The 18,555-nt window shown below is 30.4% G+C and overlaps 2 protein-coding genes across 2 annotated transcripts; one reads left to right on the forward strand and one right to left on the reverse strand.

The window, feature by feature from the left end:
* The first annotated feature begins 10,879 nt into the window (after positions 1-10,879).
* On the forward strand, positions 10,880-13,190 carry LOC136210940 (4-hydroxyphenylpyruvate dioxygenase). Its single transcript, XM_066002412.1, has 2 exons — positions 10,880-12,074; positions 12,393-13,190. Exons 1-2 carry the CDS (start codon positions 10,927-10,929, stop codon positions 12,568-12,570), a joined length of 1,326 nt encoding a protein of 441 aa, XP_065858484.1. The 5' UTR covers positions 10,880-10,926; the 3' UTR covers positions 12,571-13,190.
* A 1,398-nt stretch (positions 13,191-14,588) lies between these two features.
* LOC136210941 (probable 6-phosphogluconolactonase 4, chloroplastic) lies at positions 14,589-18,171 on the reverse strand. Its single transcript, XM_066002414.1, has 3 exons — positions 17,762-18,171; positions 17,543-17,678; positions 14,589-15,203 (listed from the first exon to the last, which is right to left on the reverse strand). The coding sequence occupies exons 1-3, from the start codon at positions 18,124-18,126 to the stop codon at positions 14,739-14,741; spliced, it is 966 nt and encodes a 321-aa protein (XP_065858486.1). The 5' UTR covers positions 18,127-18,171; the 3' UTR covers positions 14,589-14,738.
* Between the last annotated feature and the right edge of the window lie 384 nt (positions 18,172-18,555).

Consider the following 18,555-nt stretch of genomic DNA (forward strand, 5'->3'; position numbering starts at 1 on the left):
TGTAAACGTATTAATATAATATTTATTTACTTTTCGCAAAATTTGCAAATAAGTTCCACCAAATAATTATAATTATAATAAATAATGATAATATATATAATGTCAAAGCATAAATTATATATAAATATAATTATAATGAAATAGATAAATTAATATATAATAAATTATAATAATTATAATAAATTGCTGAAATTATAAATAAATAATGATAATAATAATAAATTATATATAAATAATAATAATATATAATAATTATAATAAATAATGATAAATTATTGAATACTGAAACTGAATACTGAAACTGAATGCTGAACTGAACTGAACTGAACTGATTACTATTGAACTGAACTGAACTGAACTGATTGTTACTGAAATTAAGTAATAAAGAACATAAAGAACATGACCTTACTAGCTTTACTCTGTTTGACTTTCTGGTCTAGGCCACCTCAGAAAGTATTAATATGGACTCCACGTATAAAAGAGTACGAATGTAATAAAGAAAAATCCACATCTCACCCTATATGATTCGAATTCATAACCTCTTTAATCATACGTATGTTATCAATTACTAAGCTATTTTTTTTTTATCATATTTAACCGTTATCTATTTTTGACAAAAGTAATAGTTAAGATTTCAAAATTTCAGTGCCAAATTATGGAAGTTTTTAATAAGTCTGATAAAATTAAATTGTTATACTCATGGAAGTTCTTATGTGACAAATTCTCTAGTTTTAATGGCCACAATTTTCTATTTTTTCTTTTTAAATGCAAAAGACAAAATAGAAGGATTAAATAATTCTCTGTCTATCTTTCTTCTCTTCTTTTAGAGGACAGAGTTGGAGTTAGACTCTGTTCTTTATTACTGAAAAAAACTGAACTGAACTGAACTGAACTGAATGCTACTGAACTGAACTGAACTGAACTGAATGATACTGAATACTGAACTGAACTGAATTTAACTGAATGCTACTGAACTTAACTGAATGATACCGAACTTAACCGAATTTAATCGAATGTAACAATAATGATGATATTAGACTTTAAAATAATTTAATGATAATATTGAACATTAATAAGCTAATAATAATAATAATAATAATAATAATAATAATAATATTTCTACCAAAAAAAAATAATATCAATAATAAATAAACATATTATTAAAGATTAAACTAAATTAAATATCAAATAAAATCTAGGCTCGATAAAATCCTATGACATTAAATAAAAATGAGTCTAATTTAAATTAAAAATATAAATTACATACAAACACAAATTTATATATAATTTAAAGCCTATGAAATTAAATACAAATTTTTATATGAATACACACTCTTAACTTTTTATTACAATTAAGTATTAAGGTACAAAAATACCTTTAACGTTTTGGGTCCGGGGTTATTTTACTCCTAACGTCTAAATATGAATTTTCATATGAATACAAAATCTTGACTCAATTTATCAATGTTAAGGGTAAAATTGCTATTGGCTTCTAATATTAGGGATAAAATTGCACTATTTGAGATATTAAGGTAGTTGAGCCAGTTAATTTTTTAGAGCATTGTAATGTAAACGTATTAATATAATTAGACTCATTTTTATTTAATGTCATAGGATTTTATCGAGCCTAGATTTTATTTGATATTTAATTTAGTTTAATCTTTAATAATATGTTTATTTATTATTGATATTATTTTTTTTGGTAGAAATATTATTATTATTATTATTATTATTATTATTATAAGCTTATTAATGTCCAATATTATCATTAAATTATTTTAAAGTCTAATATCATCATTATTGTTACGTTCGATTAAATTCGGTTAAATTCGGTATCATTCAGTTAAGTTCAGTAGCATTCAGTTAAATTCAGTTCAGTTCAGTATTCAGTATCATTCAGTTCAGTTCAGTTCAGTTCAGTAGCATTCAGTTCAGTTTAGTTCAGTTCAGTTTTTTTCAGTAATAAAGAACAGAGTCTTAGCTTTCTTAGGTTAATCCCAGGCTAGCCTTTTATTTCGTTGTTTGTTTTTCTTTTCCTGTTTCTAGCAAAAAAAAAAGTTTTTTTCTTCTTCTCAATTTTCCTATTTTTACGATTTTTTCTTTTTTTTCTTACTTTTCTCGTTTTTCTGTTTTCACGCTTTTTCTTTCTTTCACGTCTTTTTTCAATTTTCAATGCTTTCATACCTTTTTTGTTTTTTTTAATGTTTTTCGAGTTTTGATCGTTTGTCATATTTTTTTGCTTTTTCTGGTTTTGTTTTTCAAATTCGGTATATTAAAAAAAGGGTTTGGTTTGCATTCAAATAAATTAACTAAATTATTTAATTTTGCTAAAATAATAGGTGATGTGATACAATATGAACCGAGTTTGATGAGACCTTTTGATGCCTAAATAAGATAGAAAAAGGATCTAGGGGGCCGAAGATCGATGACCCGTTCCGATGTCTAAGTCAATGAAGGGAAAGATTACTAAGTAGAACTTGTGGTTCCTTGAATCACGGTGCCAGATACATGTAGGAATGTGCGTGATCTTGAGGTCTTATTTACTGGTCCATGTGGCTCTAGCGGTTACTGTTGAGGAGAGAATGTTTCATTGGTCTAAGTGCAAGATTAATTGTATGGTATCAGATGCCCCCTCCCCTATCTGAAGTCTCTAGACTGAATTGCTTTAAAGTTTCGTGCTGATAGATGACCTAAGGTCAAAACCTTTTAGAGTTTCGCATGTATAAGGCCAAAGGTAGCATTCAAATGAGGATGAGCTTCGTCTTATGATTCGATGATGTTACCATTCAGTTGAAAATCTCTATCTGATTTGGTCGATTTTTTACTGACGTATTTTTGAATACTTTTTTGTCTTAATCGGGAAGTAGGTGGAAATATGTCATAGTAGCGTTAATTATTAACAAGCCACATGAAACTGAAAACATGATGTTGCCCTTATTGTATTTATTACTGGCATTTTGAGTTTCTAACTGGTTCTCCTTCAGCTTGTTGTTTCTTGTCAATGAATGCCACTAATTTCTATTGTTTTTCGACCTTTGGGTTTCTGTGGGATAATATAATGATTAAAAAATCTATTACTAATTGGATCATCTTATCATCTTCCCATGTAAACTTATAAAAGAAGGAGAATACACTTCAAAAGACTTTTCTGCTTTTTCTCGCTTACCTTTGCCAATTTCTCTAGAAATTGAAACAATAAGTTTTCTTTTCCTTATCTCGTTTTTTTCTTTGTTGTACGGAAAGTTTGAGACAAAAAATTCTAAAAAATCCACTCATCTTGAAAATCCCGTGTGTTTGATCCCCTTCTTCAATATAAAGAATACAGTTATGCCCTTTGAAAATCAAAGTCCATCAAAGTGGTTTGGGTTGATGGTTGACCCCGCCATTTCAGAAGGTGTCTATGTCAATTGTTTTCCTTTCCAAACCACGTGGCGAGAAGATCTCTATAACCCCATAAAAATATCCATGAAAAAATATTCAAAATATGATGAAAAAATAATAATTTTTTTTTATCGCTAAACTAAAGAGGTGTTTGATTACTCATTTTTTTCCTTTTTTTTGTCTTTTCACTTTAAAATGTAGAGTTTTAGGTGTTTGATTAGACATATCTTGTTTGCATTTTATAGTTGAGAAGTAGCTTTTTACTAAAGCATGAAATCCATGTTTTTTGAAAAAACAATTTTTTTCAAAAAACAAACAACAAACAGCAAATAACAACAGGTAAACCAAACGGTTCTAAAACTCTATTAACTATTTTATATATAGAAAAAAATTCTTATCAACTATAGACTGAAAGAAGAAATATGTAGGCTTAACATATATAATGAACCCTTATAATTGGCATACAAGTGTTTAATCCCAAATTTTCAAAACCATCTAAAATTTATTTAAAATGATTTTTTTTCCCCAGCATTTCTATTTGCTCAAAACCAGGGCGTCTCCAGTATTTTAGAGGCCCTAAGCGTATTATGCATTTTTTTTCTATATCTAAATCTAATATTATTTTAAAAATAATAAACAATTCAAGTCATATAATAATAACATAAAGCTAAGAAATTATTATTCTTCTTACTTTCGCATATGTAAAATCAAGTTTTCTTTTATATATTTAAAATCAAATTTCTTCTCACCAGTCATGCGAGAAGCAAGCAGACGACAAAGTATTAATTTCTGGAAATTAATCTTGGACGGCTGAACTCGAACCTAATCACAAGATTCTATGGAAAGAAAGAGAAGAATTTAACTTCGAGATTAAAAATTGGCCGAGTCGTGTATTTATTATGAATTGCAAGCTTAAATCACTATTTGGACATTGATTGATCCAACGAATCTTGTCATTTGACGCTTGATCTATTCAAAATTTTATCATTTGGCCACTGAACTATCCCAATTGATGAAATTTCAATCCAATTTGGATGGAAACTTAATAGAATTATTGACATACGATGATATTTTGATAACTAGATTTGATAAATTTTAGTTTAGAGATTTGTTTTCTTGTTTAATCTCATTAATCATTTGGGTAAATCAATTTTAAAACATATGGCATGTCAAAGCCATATATCAAAATATCACCACATATCATAAGGAAACAATTTTATCAATGCTTCATCAAAATTAAGTAGAATTTCATCAATTTGAATAGTTTATGGTCCAAATGTGACCAAATAATAAATTCGTGGCCAAATATTAAAATTTTAAATAAATCAGAGTCTATATAACATTTTATACCAAATTACAAATTGTAATTTATATGTGCATTTGGTCTTGTAATTAAAAAAATAAAAAATGAACCAATAAATGTTGATCCCAGGAATAACCAAAATTGAGTGAAATTTCATCAATTTAAATAGTTTAAGGTCTAAATGTGATCAAATAATAAATTAGTGGCCAAATATTAAAATTTTAAATAAATCAGAGTCTAAATAACATTTTGCACCAAATTACAAATTGTAATTTATAAAAAAAATAAAAAATTTAAAAATAACTACAATAACAAAGTAATAATTTATACATTCGTGTTGTCAAAGAAAGAAAGAAAAAATAAGAGAAAATATAGACAAAAAAATGTTAACTCAGAGAATTGAACTCTCACTATTATAAACATCTTCACCATGTCTTTACCATTCAATCTAGCAATATTTTTCATTATATATTTAAATCTATATACCTTTTAACCATAATTTTTTCAATAATTATCAAATTTAAAAAATTCTGATCGGAGGCTCCGTAAGTCGGAGGCCCTAAGCGGCTTCCCCTTGGAACCGGCCCTGCTCAAAACCACGTTTCTATTACCTTAATTTATTTAAAACAACTTTTTGTTCTACCTCAACTTGCTTATGCAATACCACCATAAAGAAAAAAATAAGAGTTAGTTATGAAAGTTTTAACCAAATTGAAAGAACAGAAAGGTATGTAAAATCGTTAGACATTTCAGTTCAAATTTGAGTACTTGAATATATATTAAGTTAAATGTGCAAGAAAGAAATATTAATGTGAAATATTTATACATGTCTTTATAATTTATATAAATATTACATTTTAAGAGTCTCCATAATCAAATAGAGTCGAACCAAACTAGAAAGAATAATAACAAATTAGGAATTAATTTTTTTTTCTTATTTATTTATTTATATATTAGTATAGCATTTTCTTTTCCAAATGAAATCTCTCGGTAGACTGTTACTTGAATCCATGCCATTTAGAGGAATCATGTTACTTGAATCCATGCCATTTAGAGGAATCAAAAAGCTTATCGAATTCACTAATAGTTTAAAAATAGAGGATGGTAGATATATATAATCGTATTAAAATATATGAAAGTTTTAGATGAAGGATATTATGACAGTAGATGAAGATCTTAGTTGGCTATTAGGGATCTTCTTCACTACTATCATAATATCCTTCATCTAAAACTTTCATATATTTTTATATGATTATACATATCTAGGGTCCATACAGCTCCATTCATATATGTCTAAATAAAAAATTAAAACAATTAACATTTGTACACATGTTAAAAATTGTGCAGATAACAAGAATTAACAAATCAATTAACTTTTCATTTAAAAATTGTTAAATGTCACATATGTAAATATGTAGGTAGCAAATGTTTCCAAATCATACCAAATGAATCTATATCTATACTATATATAATTACGGAAGCAGAGAGAAATGAGAAGAAGTGTTTTAGAAGTCTTTTTGATGAGTTGTCAACGTAGTAAAAAATCAGATTAAAAATATTTAATTAATTAAAAATAAATATTTAATTAATTAAAAAATCAGATTACTATATATTATATATAATTACGGAAGCAGAGAGAAATGCGAAGAAGTGTTTTAGAAGTCTTTTTGATGAGTTGTCAACGTAGTAAAAAATCAGATTAAAAACATTTAATTAATTAAAAATAAATATTTAATTAATTAAAAAATCAAATTACTAGCCTATTAATTAAAATAATAAAAGAAAGCAAGAGTTACGAGAAGATGAAAAAACACAAAGCAAAGGAAATCCAAAAGTCACAAATAAACTTCTATATAAAGCATGATAGATAATATTCCACCATTATATTCATTGGCCACGATAGATAGTATTATATTTCTGAAGGTAAATATTCGATTTTTTTCATATGTTGGAGTTATTTTGTTCTCAATTATGTTGTTGTTTTATTTTTATTAAACAATAGTGGTTATAGCTTCATCTTTCATATTCATTTCTGTTGTTACCCAGGTTCTATACCTCTCGCTATCTTATCCATGTTTTCTTTTTTATTTGTGTTTTTTTTCCAAACTGATAGCTTCAATTGAAGAAATCCGACAGAAATATAGGATGCATAAACAACTAAAACCGAAAAACACAAAAGTGTCAAAAATTACAAGAAATTCTTATGTTTCTCAAGGTAATTATTCGATTTTTTTTCACATGTTGTAGTTATTTTTGTTCTTAATTGTGTTGTTGTTTTCTTTTTATTAAACAATAGTTGTTATAGTTTCATTTTTCAGAGATGAAATTCCATTTCTGTCGTTACCCAGGTTCAATACCTCTCGCTACCTTATCCATGTTTTCTTTTTTATTTGTCTTTTTTTTCAAAATGACTAAAATAAGGATTTTGTAAATTTGTATTCTTTTTTAGTATATGTTGCTAGGTGATATCGTTTCAATTGCTAACTCTTAACTAAAATTTAGATTTTCGGCTTTATATGAACTCAATTTTTGGCTTTCTCAATTGTGCTGTTGTTTTATTTTTATTAAACAATTGTTGTTATAGTATCATCTTTCAGAGATGAAATTCCATTTCTGTCGTTATCCAGATTCCATACCTCTCGCTACCTTATCCATGTTTTCTTTTTTATTTATTTATTTTTCAAAATGACTAAAATAAAGATTTTGTATATTTGCATTCTTTTTTAGTATATGTTCCTAGGTGTTATCGTTTTGATTGTTAACTCTAACTAAAATTCAGATTTTCGGCTTTTTATAAACTCAATTTTTAGGTTTAATTGAAGTTAGATTAATTTTTCTAATTCGGAACATGTTGAAATCCACTCATTTTTTTAGTTTGAGTTTAGCTAATTGATATGGATTGTATTTTTTTATTTTTATGCATTTTGGTACAGATAGATATAAAGTTTCACACGATAGTTGTTCATTGAAGTTTGAGACATATTAAATAAAATATTAAAGAGATATTGGAATATTATACTTACAATGAAGTTTATTTCATATAAATTATGTTATATTATTATTATTATCAAGAAGTTATTTTTTCCCAATTTTTTAGATAAGGAGATTGTAAGCGTCTAATACGCTTGATAAGATGTTTATTCTTGAAGAATGTGGATTATGCTAGATACGAATTCAAAATTAAGGTAAATAAAAATAAATTTTGATTCTCAAAATCCTAAAAATGTACATTAATTATGGATATTGAGATAATTGCTTTTGCAACATTGGCTTATATAATTTTTAACTATTATATTATGGTTCGTACAAAATTGTTAGTATTTCAAGAGTTTTTAACAGAAGAAAATGAAATATGATCATAGGACAAATTATTAAAAAATATTAATTAAGAAAATATTATTATTTGAATCTCTTCAAATTCTCAAATGTTGAGCATAATGATTCTAATTAATATAATTAATTTCACATATTAATTATGCAACGTTTGTTTTTTGTACTGAGTGGTTACAATTGCGATTTAATTCTATTTAACTAAAATTAATTTATGGACTTAATACTTCATTAAGAAAAAATAAAATTTTTAATTAATGGGCAAAAAATATTTTCACTCTCCTCTTTATACGCTTATGTCTCGACATTCTCTCTTATTTTCAAAAAAATAAAAAAAACCGAGAGGAAGATGATTCTCTCCTAATTATCTTTTTCGTCCCTTCATTTTGTTTTTCAATTCTTTTGTTTGTTTTTCTTACTTGCAAAATTCAAGAATATATAATTATTAGAAAATATTAATGAATTCAAATAAGTGAAATCTGCGAGTATGGCTGATATTCTATATAGTGAAAGAATGAAAAACAAATTGATCGAATGTCTTGATGAAATATTTTCGAGATGAAAATAGGAGAAATCATCATCTTAAACTGATTCAATTAGATATGTTGGATTATTGTAGCAGAATGAATAATTGAATTCGAATACTTGGTGATCATGAAATTCCATCAACCAAAATAATTATCATCAAGATGAATTTGTGACTAATTCTTACGAATTTTATTTTTTTATATGTAATATATTGAATTGATAAAGTTTCTTCATATGCAACATTAGAAAAGTATTGAGTGTAATAGTTTATAGAATAATATATTGATGTTGCTTCCATTTTAACATACATTATAATTCTTTTGTATCGTAGATATAATATTTAATTTTAATTATAGTTTAATTCAATTTTTGTTTAACCTATATTGTAATTCTTATGTATCGTAAATATAATATTTAATTTTAATTATAGTTTAATTCAATTTTTGGTTTTTTATTATATTCTAATATATTTCTTAATTAATCTGCTATTTTATTATTATTGTTTCACAGAATATTTGGAATATGAAAATGTATTAAAATTTCTAAAAAGTACAAATCATTGAATTTTGTAAAAATAAATAAATCATTCATCTTTAGTTAAAATTCTATAAAAAAAGTAGTCAATTATTTTTAAAATTAATTTAATTTGAATTATCGTTAAAAAATATATATTAATTTCAAATATACATAATATAAATTTTTTTTATAGCATGATATAAAATTATTTAAAAGTAAATATGTCAATTTATTTATTTATCTAAATTATATAAAAGTTTCATACCCCGTGCATCGCACGGGTTTTCGACTAGTAAATAATAAGATTTTAGATCCTACACGGACCAATATGTCATTATTCTAATTATAAATCATTCTAGATTTAAAAAGAAGTTAAAACAACCTAATTGAAAAATCAAATTGAACGAATTTTTTTTTTTTTTTTTTTTTTTTGTACATTAAGTAGAAATCTTCTAGAGAAGAAAAAAAACTCCCAGATAATCATCTCTAAACAACATTTGGATATCAAAGGGCATCCGATAAAGAACCATAAAGCTAATGGGGAACTCAAAAGATAGAAACTAGAAAATCATCACATTAGTTCTTTTACCAGTAGATATGAACCATGCAAGTAGCAATAACAACGGGTTGGGTACCTACGAGTAGTGTCAATCTCAAGCCTTTATCCTTTTATTTTTTAATTATCCATATCCGTTTCAATATCCTAATAGATATACTTTTTGCATTTCATACACATCCCATGTAATTTACGAGTACCTACGGGTACCTTTACCCGTTAAGAATTAATATATAAAATAAAAAAAATATTACAAATTTAACAAAGTATAAATTTACTAAATCATCAATCTAAAAATTGAACCTTAATCAATAAGAATAAAGTAATTTAGCAGTATCACTCAATAGTTGAAGAACAAAAAGTTGAGATCTCTCATTTTACATCTAAAAAATAATAATATATAAAAAAAGTTAACGGATCTCCCTTGGAATATTCCCATAACCATTCCATTACCTTAACGAACAATGGTTTTGATTCCATACCCGTTACATACCTTTTATATAGAGTACGAATAGTCCAAATAGAATTGACTAGTACCAGATATCTACAGATATAGTACCCATTACTATCCCTACACGCAAACCTTCTCAAAACACTCCAACAAGAGTTGGATATTACAAATAAGGGACCAAGAATGGAGTTTGCTACAATTATCTTTGTCAGCCGCTTAGTTGATAAGGACAAACCCGAATTCAGTTCTTACCCAATACTTCACATACCATTCATATTATAGCAACTAATTTTTTTCCCTTTTTCCTTTTTGGGAAATTATATTTGTTTTTTTTTTTTTGAAGCATATATTTGTTCTTAATATAAGGTTTTTTTAAATCTTAATATAAATTCTTTTGTTTCATGTAACTACATGGGTTATTCTTACTTTGTTTTTTATAAAGTAAAATTTACTTTGTTTTAATCACCATTAGATGAACTAAATACACCATCAGATGATGAAAACATAAAATAAGTCTTATTTTATAAAAAATAAAGTAACCATAAAAAATACCTTAGTAAATAATAATTTTATTTATTTTTTAAAAGAAATTTCTTTTAAAAAAATACAGATATAAATTATTTATTGGGTTTTTTCAGTAAATAAACATTTGATATTGTTCCTTAAAGAAAAAAAAAACATTTGATATTGTTACATGTAATTATCCAATTAATTATCTAAAATAAAACAAAAACAAAAATTGTTCAACAGAGAAAGAAGAACACGTCACGCTTTGTTTGGTTCATTATCCATTTTTTTTAATTTAAATTCACATCTTTTCTTTCCTCTCCGTTCACCAATACCAGAAAAAGAAAAGAAAAAATGGGAAAAGAAAATGAAACTCTTGCATCAGAAGAAGCTTTCAAGCTCGTCGGGTTTTCCAACTTCGTCAGAATCAATCCCCGGTCTGATCGTTTTACGGTCAAACGTTTTCACCACGTTGAATACTGGTGCTCCGATGCTACCAACACTGCTCGCCGTTTTTCATGGGGCCTTGGCATGCCTCTTGTCGCCAAATCGGATCTCTCCACCGGTAACGTTACTCATGCTTCCTATCTTCTCCGTTCCGGTGACCTCAATTTCCTCTTCACAGCTCCTTACTCTCCTTCGATAGCTGCCATGGAAAATCTATCCGATACTGCTACTGCATCGATTCCTACCTTCTCTCGCGAAGTTTTTCTCAATTTCTCCGCCAAGCACGGCCTTGCCGTCCGAGCTATAGCAATAGAAGTAGAAGACGCTGCAATCGCTTTCAATACTAGTGTCGTTCATGGCGCCATTCCGGTTGCCGGACCTGTATTACTTGATAATCGTGCTTGTGTTGCGGAGGTTCACTTGTACGGCGACGTCGTTTTGAGGTATGTCAGTTACTTGAGCCCAAATCCTGATATTACTGCTGATAGTTGCTTGTTTCTGCCGAAATTTGAGCCGGTAGATGAGGCGTTGTCGTTCCCGTTGGATTACGGTATTCGACGGCTAGATCATGCGGTTGGAAATGTGCCGGAATTAGCTCCGGCGATTTCGTATGTGAAACAGTTCATCGGTTTCCATGAGTTTGCAGAGTTCACAGCGGAGGATGTGGGGACGATGGATAGTGGATTAAACTCAGCGGTGTTAGCTAATAATGAAGAAACGGTGTTGCTACCGATGAATGAACCGGTGTTTGGCACAAAGAGGAAAAGTCAGATACAGACATACTTGGAGCACAACGAAGGGGCTGGAGTACAGCATTTGGCGCTTGCGAGTTCAGATATATTCAACACTTTGAGAGAGATGAGAAAGAGGAGTGCGATTGGAGGATTTGAGTTTATGCCATCTCCTCCCCCAACATATTACAAAAAATTGAAGAACAGAGCAGGAGATGTTTTGAGTGATGAACAGATTAAGGAATGTGAAGAATTAGGGATTTTGGTTGATAGAGATGATCAAGGGACCTTGCTTCAGATTTTCACTAAACCTTTGGGCGATAGGTATTTCTTCCTTCCTTCCCTTACCATACCTGTTTTCCTCTGAAAATTCTTGGTTCTCTTGCACTTCAATGCCAATCTGTAAATTTTGTTGTTCATGTTTGACTACTCTTCATTATCATTTCAATTTATCTAACTATGTTAGTTGAGCTATGAATAGGAGATTCAAATGCAGCACACTATACTATTCAAATCTTTATCTATGAAGTCCAACCAAAAGATCCTAAAATTAACTTGAAACTTTATGATTCATGAAGTTACCTGGTTTTGGTAGCAATATGTTGATTCATTCAGCTTGAATGGTTGTGTTCTTTTTTGCAGGCCAACCATATTCATAGAGATAATTCAGAGAGTGGGGTGTATGCTCAAGGATGAAACAGGGAGAGAATATCAGAAGGGTGGATGCGGAGGTTTTGGGAAAGGCAACTTCTCAGAATTATTCAAAAGCATTGAGGAATATGAGAAAACATTGGAAGTGAAACGAACTCCAGGAGCATAAGCACATTCCTCTGTTTATGAGGGTAAAAACGCACAGTAATTGAAGTTTAAGGTCTGTTTCATCAAAGTTAATAAACTTCATTTTCTTTAAACAAAATCACTATAAAGTCATTCCGGCTAGTTTATGTACAACTTGTTAGAATTTTAACACACTTGGGCTAGCTTACGTACAACTTAGTTTATGTACAACATTGTTAGAATTTTAACGTAATTATATGACACAGGTCAAATATGTGGCAGTCATGTGTACTATAATGACGCGTCCCAAGGTAAAAAAAATATCGGAAATGACGCTTAATTGGTATTTAGTCAATTGTCTCCCATGTGAAGTCAATATATTCTAGTGAGTTTTTATGTCCAAATTAACCGGAATGACTTTATTTATTAAAATTAAATATAAAGTTTATTCAAAGAAAGAAAGTTTGTTAAAAAGATCCCAAGTAAGGAAGATAATATTGCATAATAAAAAGGGTTGAAAGCTTTGATAAAAAAAGAACAAGAAAGGATTGAAAGCTTGGCTGTTGCTTATGGAACCTACCAAATTGGAATGTTGGAATTATTACTAACTGAAATCATTGTAAACTATATACTTCAATGACAAATATAGTATGTTTTTCTTTATTTGGAATCTAAAGATCTCTGACAATACAATTTATAAAAATAAAATGATCTGCCTAACACAACTATATGATTATATTACATTCCTTGAATGCAACATTTTAAATAAAATCCAAATTTCATTATTCAATGTATTTTGAGACTACTAATTATTTATTTTTTCATTTTATTTACTCAAAGAATAAGTGTTTGGAACCTATTTAGTCCACTGTTTACCAGTATAAATTAGATTCATGTTTGTAAATAAGCAATTTTGAATTTTTCTTAAAAACAACTATGATTTAATCTTAGTAATTTTATCCTAAATTTAGCTGCGTAATCCTATTAAAAGAAACAAAAACAAATATAACGGAATTAAAAGAAACAAAAACAAATTTAACTGAATGGAAGAAGTATATAATGACATGAAAAATGTATAATAGATTGGTACTGAAAGTACTAGGTTTTTTTATGCCAGTATAGCATTTTATACCTTGACAAACTCCAAGAAGTCGATAAATAGAACAGTTCAATACCTAAAGCTTACAAGGTGCATCGTTGTCCAAAAACCACTTGAATAGAACTTTGATCCTTTCCCATGCCTTTATATTATATTATAGGTTTAATAGGCATCCAACCTTAAACTTGTAATTTTTTTTCACCTGCCCCTCTCAACTTAGGGGACAATCTCTCAACCCCTTCAACTCTTCAAAAACATCACATACAGCCCCTACCCACCCCTATGTCCGGTCAAAATATTGATCCGTGTAGAAAACGCGCTTGACTGTTGACCACACCAATGTCACGTGTCATTTTTATAACAATCACTTGGATACATTTCACCTCGATGACCACTACCGCCTACCTCAGCACCTCGATAAGACTGTGACGACAAACAGCGACAACACCTCGCATGAATATGGAAAAATTTAATAAAAAAATGACACGTGGTATTGGTGTGGTCAACAGTCAAGCGTGTTTTCTACACGGGTCAATATTTTGACCGAACATAGTGGTGTAAGGGGTTGTATGTGATGTTTTTGGAGAGTTGAGGGGGTTGAGAGGTTGTCCCCTAAGTTGAGGGGGCCAGGTGAAAAAAAATTATAAGTTTAGGGGTTGAGTGCCTATTAAGCCTATATTATATATAACCATGTGAAATATACAAATCGCACGAGCCGAATTATTACACAACAACCCAGTTTAACACTAGCATTTATGCCTTGGCAAACTCAAGAAGTCTATAAATAGAAACGTTTCAATACCTAAAGCTTAGAAGCTACATCTTTGTCCAAAAACCACTTGAACTCCCCCTTTAGCAAAAACCATTTTCAACTGGCACAAAACGGATTATTGCACAACCCATTTTAACACTAGCATTTATTCCTTGCCAAAAAAAAAAGACATATTTCGATACCTAAAGCATAGACCAAAAACCACTTGAACTCCCCTTTAGCAGAAACCATTTCAACAGGCAAAAGTTTTGAACTTTGATCATGTATACACGTATTATTACACAACTCTTTAACACTAGCATTTATTCCTTGGCAAACTTAAATAGAAACGTTTCGATACCTAAAGCTTAGAAGCTGCATCTTTGTCCAAAAACCACTTGAATTCCCCTTCAGCAGAAACCATCTCAACAGGCAAAAGGTTCGAACTTTGATCCTTTCCCAATGCTTTTCCTACTACATCAGCTTTTCCTGCACCGCACACGACAAGAGCTATATATGCAGATGAGTTAATGACAGGGAAAGTGAAAGTAATTCTCTCTGGAGGTGGTTTTGGAGAGTCTTTAATGAAGGTAACCCATTTTTCTTTTTCATTGACTAGTGGATGTCCAGGGAACAGAGATGCCACGTGTCCATCTGGGCCCATTCCTAGAAGCATCAGATCGAATTTTGGAAACCCAGTAACTGATGATGTCTCCAACACTTTCATAGTAACTAAGTGTTTAAGACAGGTTTCATAGTCATCTGCTGCACCTTCTGCCGACAGAGCATCGTTGATGGCATAGACATTGCCTGGAGGAATTGGCACCTGCCATAAATTCAAGAACATAATCAATTAGTACCGTTCGGTTTTCCTTTTCGTAGCAAACAAAAGAAAGACAGTTTGTAAAATTGTCCGACTTGACACTTGGTTGGAAGAAAGTCAAAGATTTTCAGCGTTACATCATCTTACGAAGAGTTTTTGTTAGTTGGCATGACTTAATGCAAAATTAAGTTATTTTATTGGAACAAAATGAAGTTATTTTATTGGAACAAAATGAAGATAACTAAGTACAAATATTTGATCCCATAAATTCATGATACTCTATATTGTAAAGTTTGCTTATGCAATTGGCAGCAAAATCAGAAGCACAAACGCATACTGATGTGATCTGGGATGGTCTCCAATCTAAATTTCCAAACCAGTGGATCATTTACATATGAACTTGTTGATTGCGAATTTGTACTTTGGTGAAAAATATTGGAGTTCATGCCATCGCATACAAAGTAGGAAATGTTTGTGCACTGCTCTTAGAGTTGTACAACCCACAAAATCTAAAACCTCAAAAGGATTCAGAAACAAAAAATTCTACTCTCAATGCCCTATACCAATAATAAGATAAGCAACTATCAACTAAAGTCTAATGTAGGAAATGAGGTATCAATGTCCGTAGAAAAATACACACATCACCAAGCAGGCAAAGCTCTCCTCTCAAGAGAATTATTGATGTACTGTGCTCTCAAAGGTTAACACCAAGAAAACTAAAACCAGGAAGTCAAATATCATATTATATTATTGGCTTAATACTTCCCCAGCCCCCTTAACTTGTCCAAATTGGTCATTTTACCCCCTCAACTCATCGAATGTCCTATTTACCCCTTTAACTCCATAAAAGTGGTATTTCTCACCCCCTCAACTTGTCCATTTATCCCCCAACTCATAGAATGTTCTATTTACCCTCTTAACTCCATAAAAGTGGTATTTTTCACCCCTTACAATCCGTTATAGAAGCCTAAATTGATAACTTTTTTTAAACGTTAAACCTATATTTATGCTATTTTGTAAGTGGAACCTAAATTGATACTTCCCCAAAAATCATAGGCCTATTTTGGTACATTCTCCCTACATATAATGTATTTAACTTGTTTATATTAATGTTCTTGTTATTTGTATTTTTTATTCGTTCTTTCTCTTTTCAACTTTTTTGACTACTATAAAGGGATAAGAAATACCATTTTTATGGAGTTAAGAAAGTAAATGGGATCATAAGTGGTGAGAAATACCACTTTCATAGAGTTAAGGGGGTAAATAAGATATTCAATGAGTTGAGAAGGGGTAAACTGACAAATTTAGACAAGTTAATGGGGTGAGAAATACCATTTTTATGGAGTTAAGGAGGTAAATAGGACATTCGATGAGTTGGAGGGGTAAAATGACCAATTTGGACAAGTTAAGGGGGCTGGAGAAGCATTAAGCCTATATTATTTTAGTATGAGCATTGTCCGATAGTCCTTTTGATGTGCTAGTCCACCCCAATAGTAGCACTATGAAAACATAGAGGGAGACCGGAGAGGATTGAAGCGCAAAGTCTTCAAGTAAATGACACTAAGGGGCTGTACATAGGTTCTAGGGGACCAGGACTTATCTATCCAAGTTCTGGTTCTAGCTTTTCTAATTGGAAGAACCCTATCTTGCTCCTTCCTTTCACCTTAGTAGTGAAATTTACTAGATCTGATTTAACTGAATATGGGACTTGAATATGCTCTTGCTCCTGGTGGATATGCTGACAAAGGGGAAAGTCGAGCCCCCTATAAACGTAAACCACTGCTACCTATGCTGCTTTGTTCGTATGGATACGATGGATCTCGTGTATAAAGCCCCTGGATCTAGGCTTGGAACACCAATCAGAAAACAATTAAAAATAAATGCCCAAGTGAGTTCACTAAAAAATACTTGCATAGATATAGAATCCAAGTCTTCCTCATAGTCCTAATCTGCAGTTTTGCTTACTGCATAGTTTCTAACGATCTTTTTATCATGTCAACATCGTTTCCTGGCTATGTTGGTTTTAGCACCAAAATCTATTCCGGTTCAGTAACTAGGTTCTGGTTCAAGGATTTAAAAATTGAAATTGGTTCAATGGTGATTGATTAGCATATACACTAAAAATAGAACATAACAAACAACAGCTAAGCAACCTATAGGAAGCACTTAACATCTCCATTAGATCATCAATTAGAATACAAGATCAAAAAGTAAATCAAACAATTGGAGAGTCCAGATATTCAAAAACAGAAAATCCTATTCTAGCAAGATGAACATCCCCATGGGAATGCAATCATGATTCAATCCAAAACAATAGAGCACTAAACAAAAAGAAAATATACCTTACTGAGAAAACCGTCAAACGCCAATTTGTAGTTACTGTCAACATGATCCTTAGGCACCACCCTCTCATCCACCCACAGAACATGCCATCTCGACCATTCTATTGAATCAATGTAAGGAGATTCCAGTAATTTCCTGTAATTCGACAATTCAAACATTACAGAAGTTCCCAACATACTCATCCCTTTCAATTCCAGGAACAGAAAAGACATAAAAACCTGAGGGATTTGATGAGAGAACCACCAGAGACAACAACAGTGAAAGAGCCTCTTTCTTTAGCAAATTTAGATGATAGATCAGCTGTGTATTTGGCGAGAGAAATCGCCAGATCTTCTTCCTTGTCGAAGACCTCCACAATCTTCTTCTTATCAGTTGCCGCCGCAGTCGTCATTCCAGACGCCATAGTTTTGAAATCGAATCTACTATAACTTCCAATCCGCACTCCGGCAGCCGTGTAATTTGAACTATTCAGGTTGAACTTTAACCGATTTGAGGCAACTGGAGAGTAAATTTTGGGCGATGTTCGCAGAGAAGACGAAAGAGTACGCAGAGAAACGGAGAAAGAGAGAGAAGAAGATGCCATGAGAAAGGAAAGGGAAATGTGGGCTAATTGAAGACCGTTGGATCGTTTGACAAAGTTTGGTGGTCAAGGATCTAATTTGTTATGAAAATAGCTTTTAGCCCCAATTTGTTTTTTAAACTAATTTATTAATCCTTATATTTTTTTAACTTACCTACTGTTTTAATTAGGGCTGTAATGGAGCCGAGTCAAGCTGAACTAAGTTTTGACCTGATCAAACTCGGTTCACTATAAAATTAACGTACTCGAGCCCGAGCCGAGCTTTGGCTTGCTCAAGCTCGGTTCATCTCATTAGAAAATAAACGAGCTCGAACCGAGCTTCGAGCTTGTTTCGAGTCCAAAATCCTCTTTGAACTTGGTTCATTAAGAAAATTATCTAACCATGAATTATTTGAGAGTAAATCGTTAATTATATTTATAAAATTTGCTCGC

This window comes from Euphorbia lathyris, chromosome 1 (assembly GCF_963576675.1).
Source record: "Euphorbia lathyris chromosome 1, ddEupLath1.1, whole genome shotgun sequence".
In the NCBI taxonomy this organism is placed as follows: domain Eukaryota; kingdom Viridiplantae; phylum Streptophyta; class Magnoliopsida; order Malpighiales; family Euphorbiaceae; genus Euphorbia; species Euphorbia lathyris.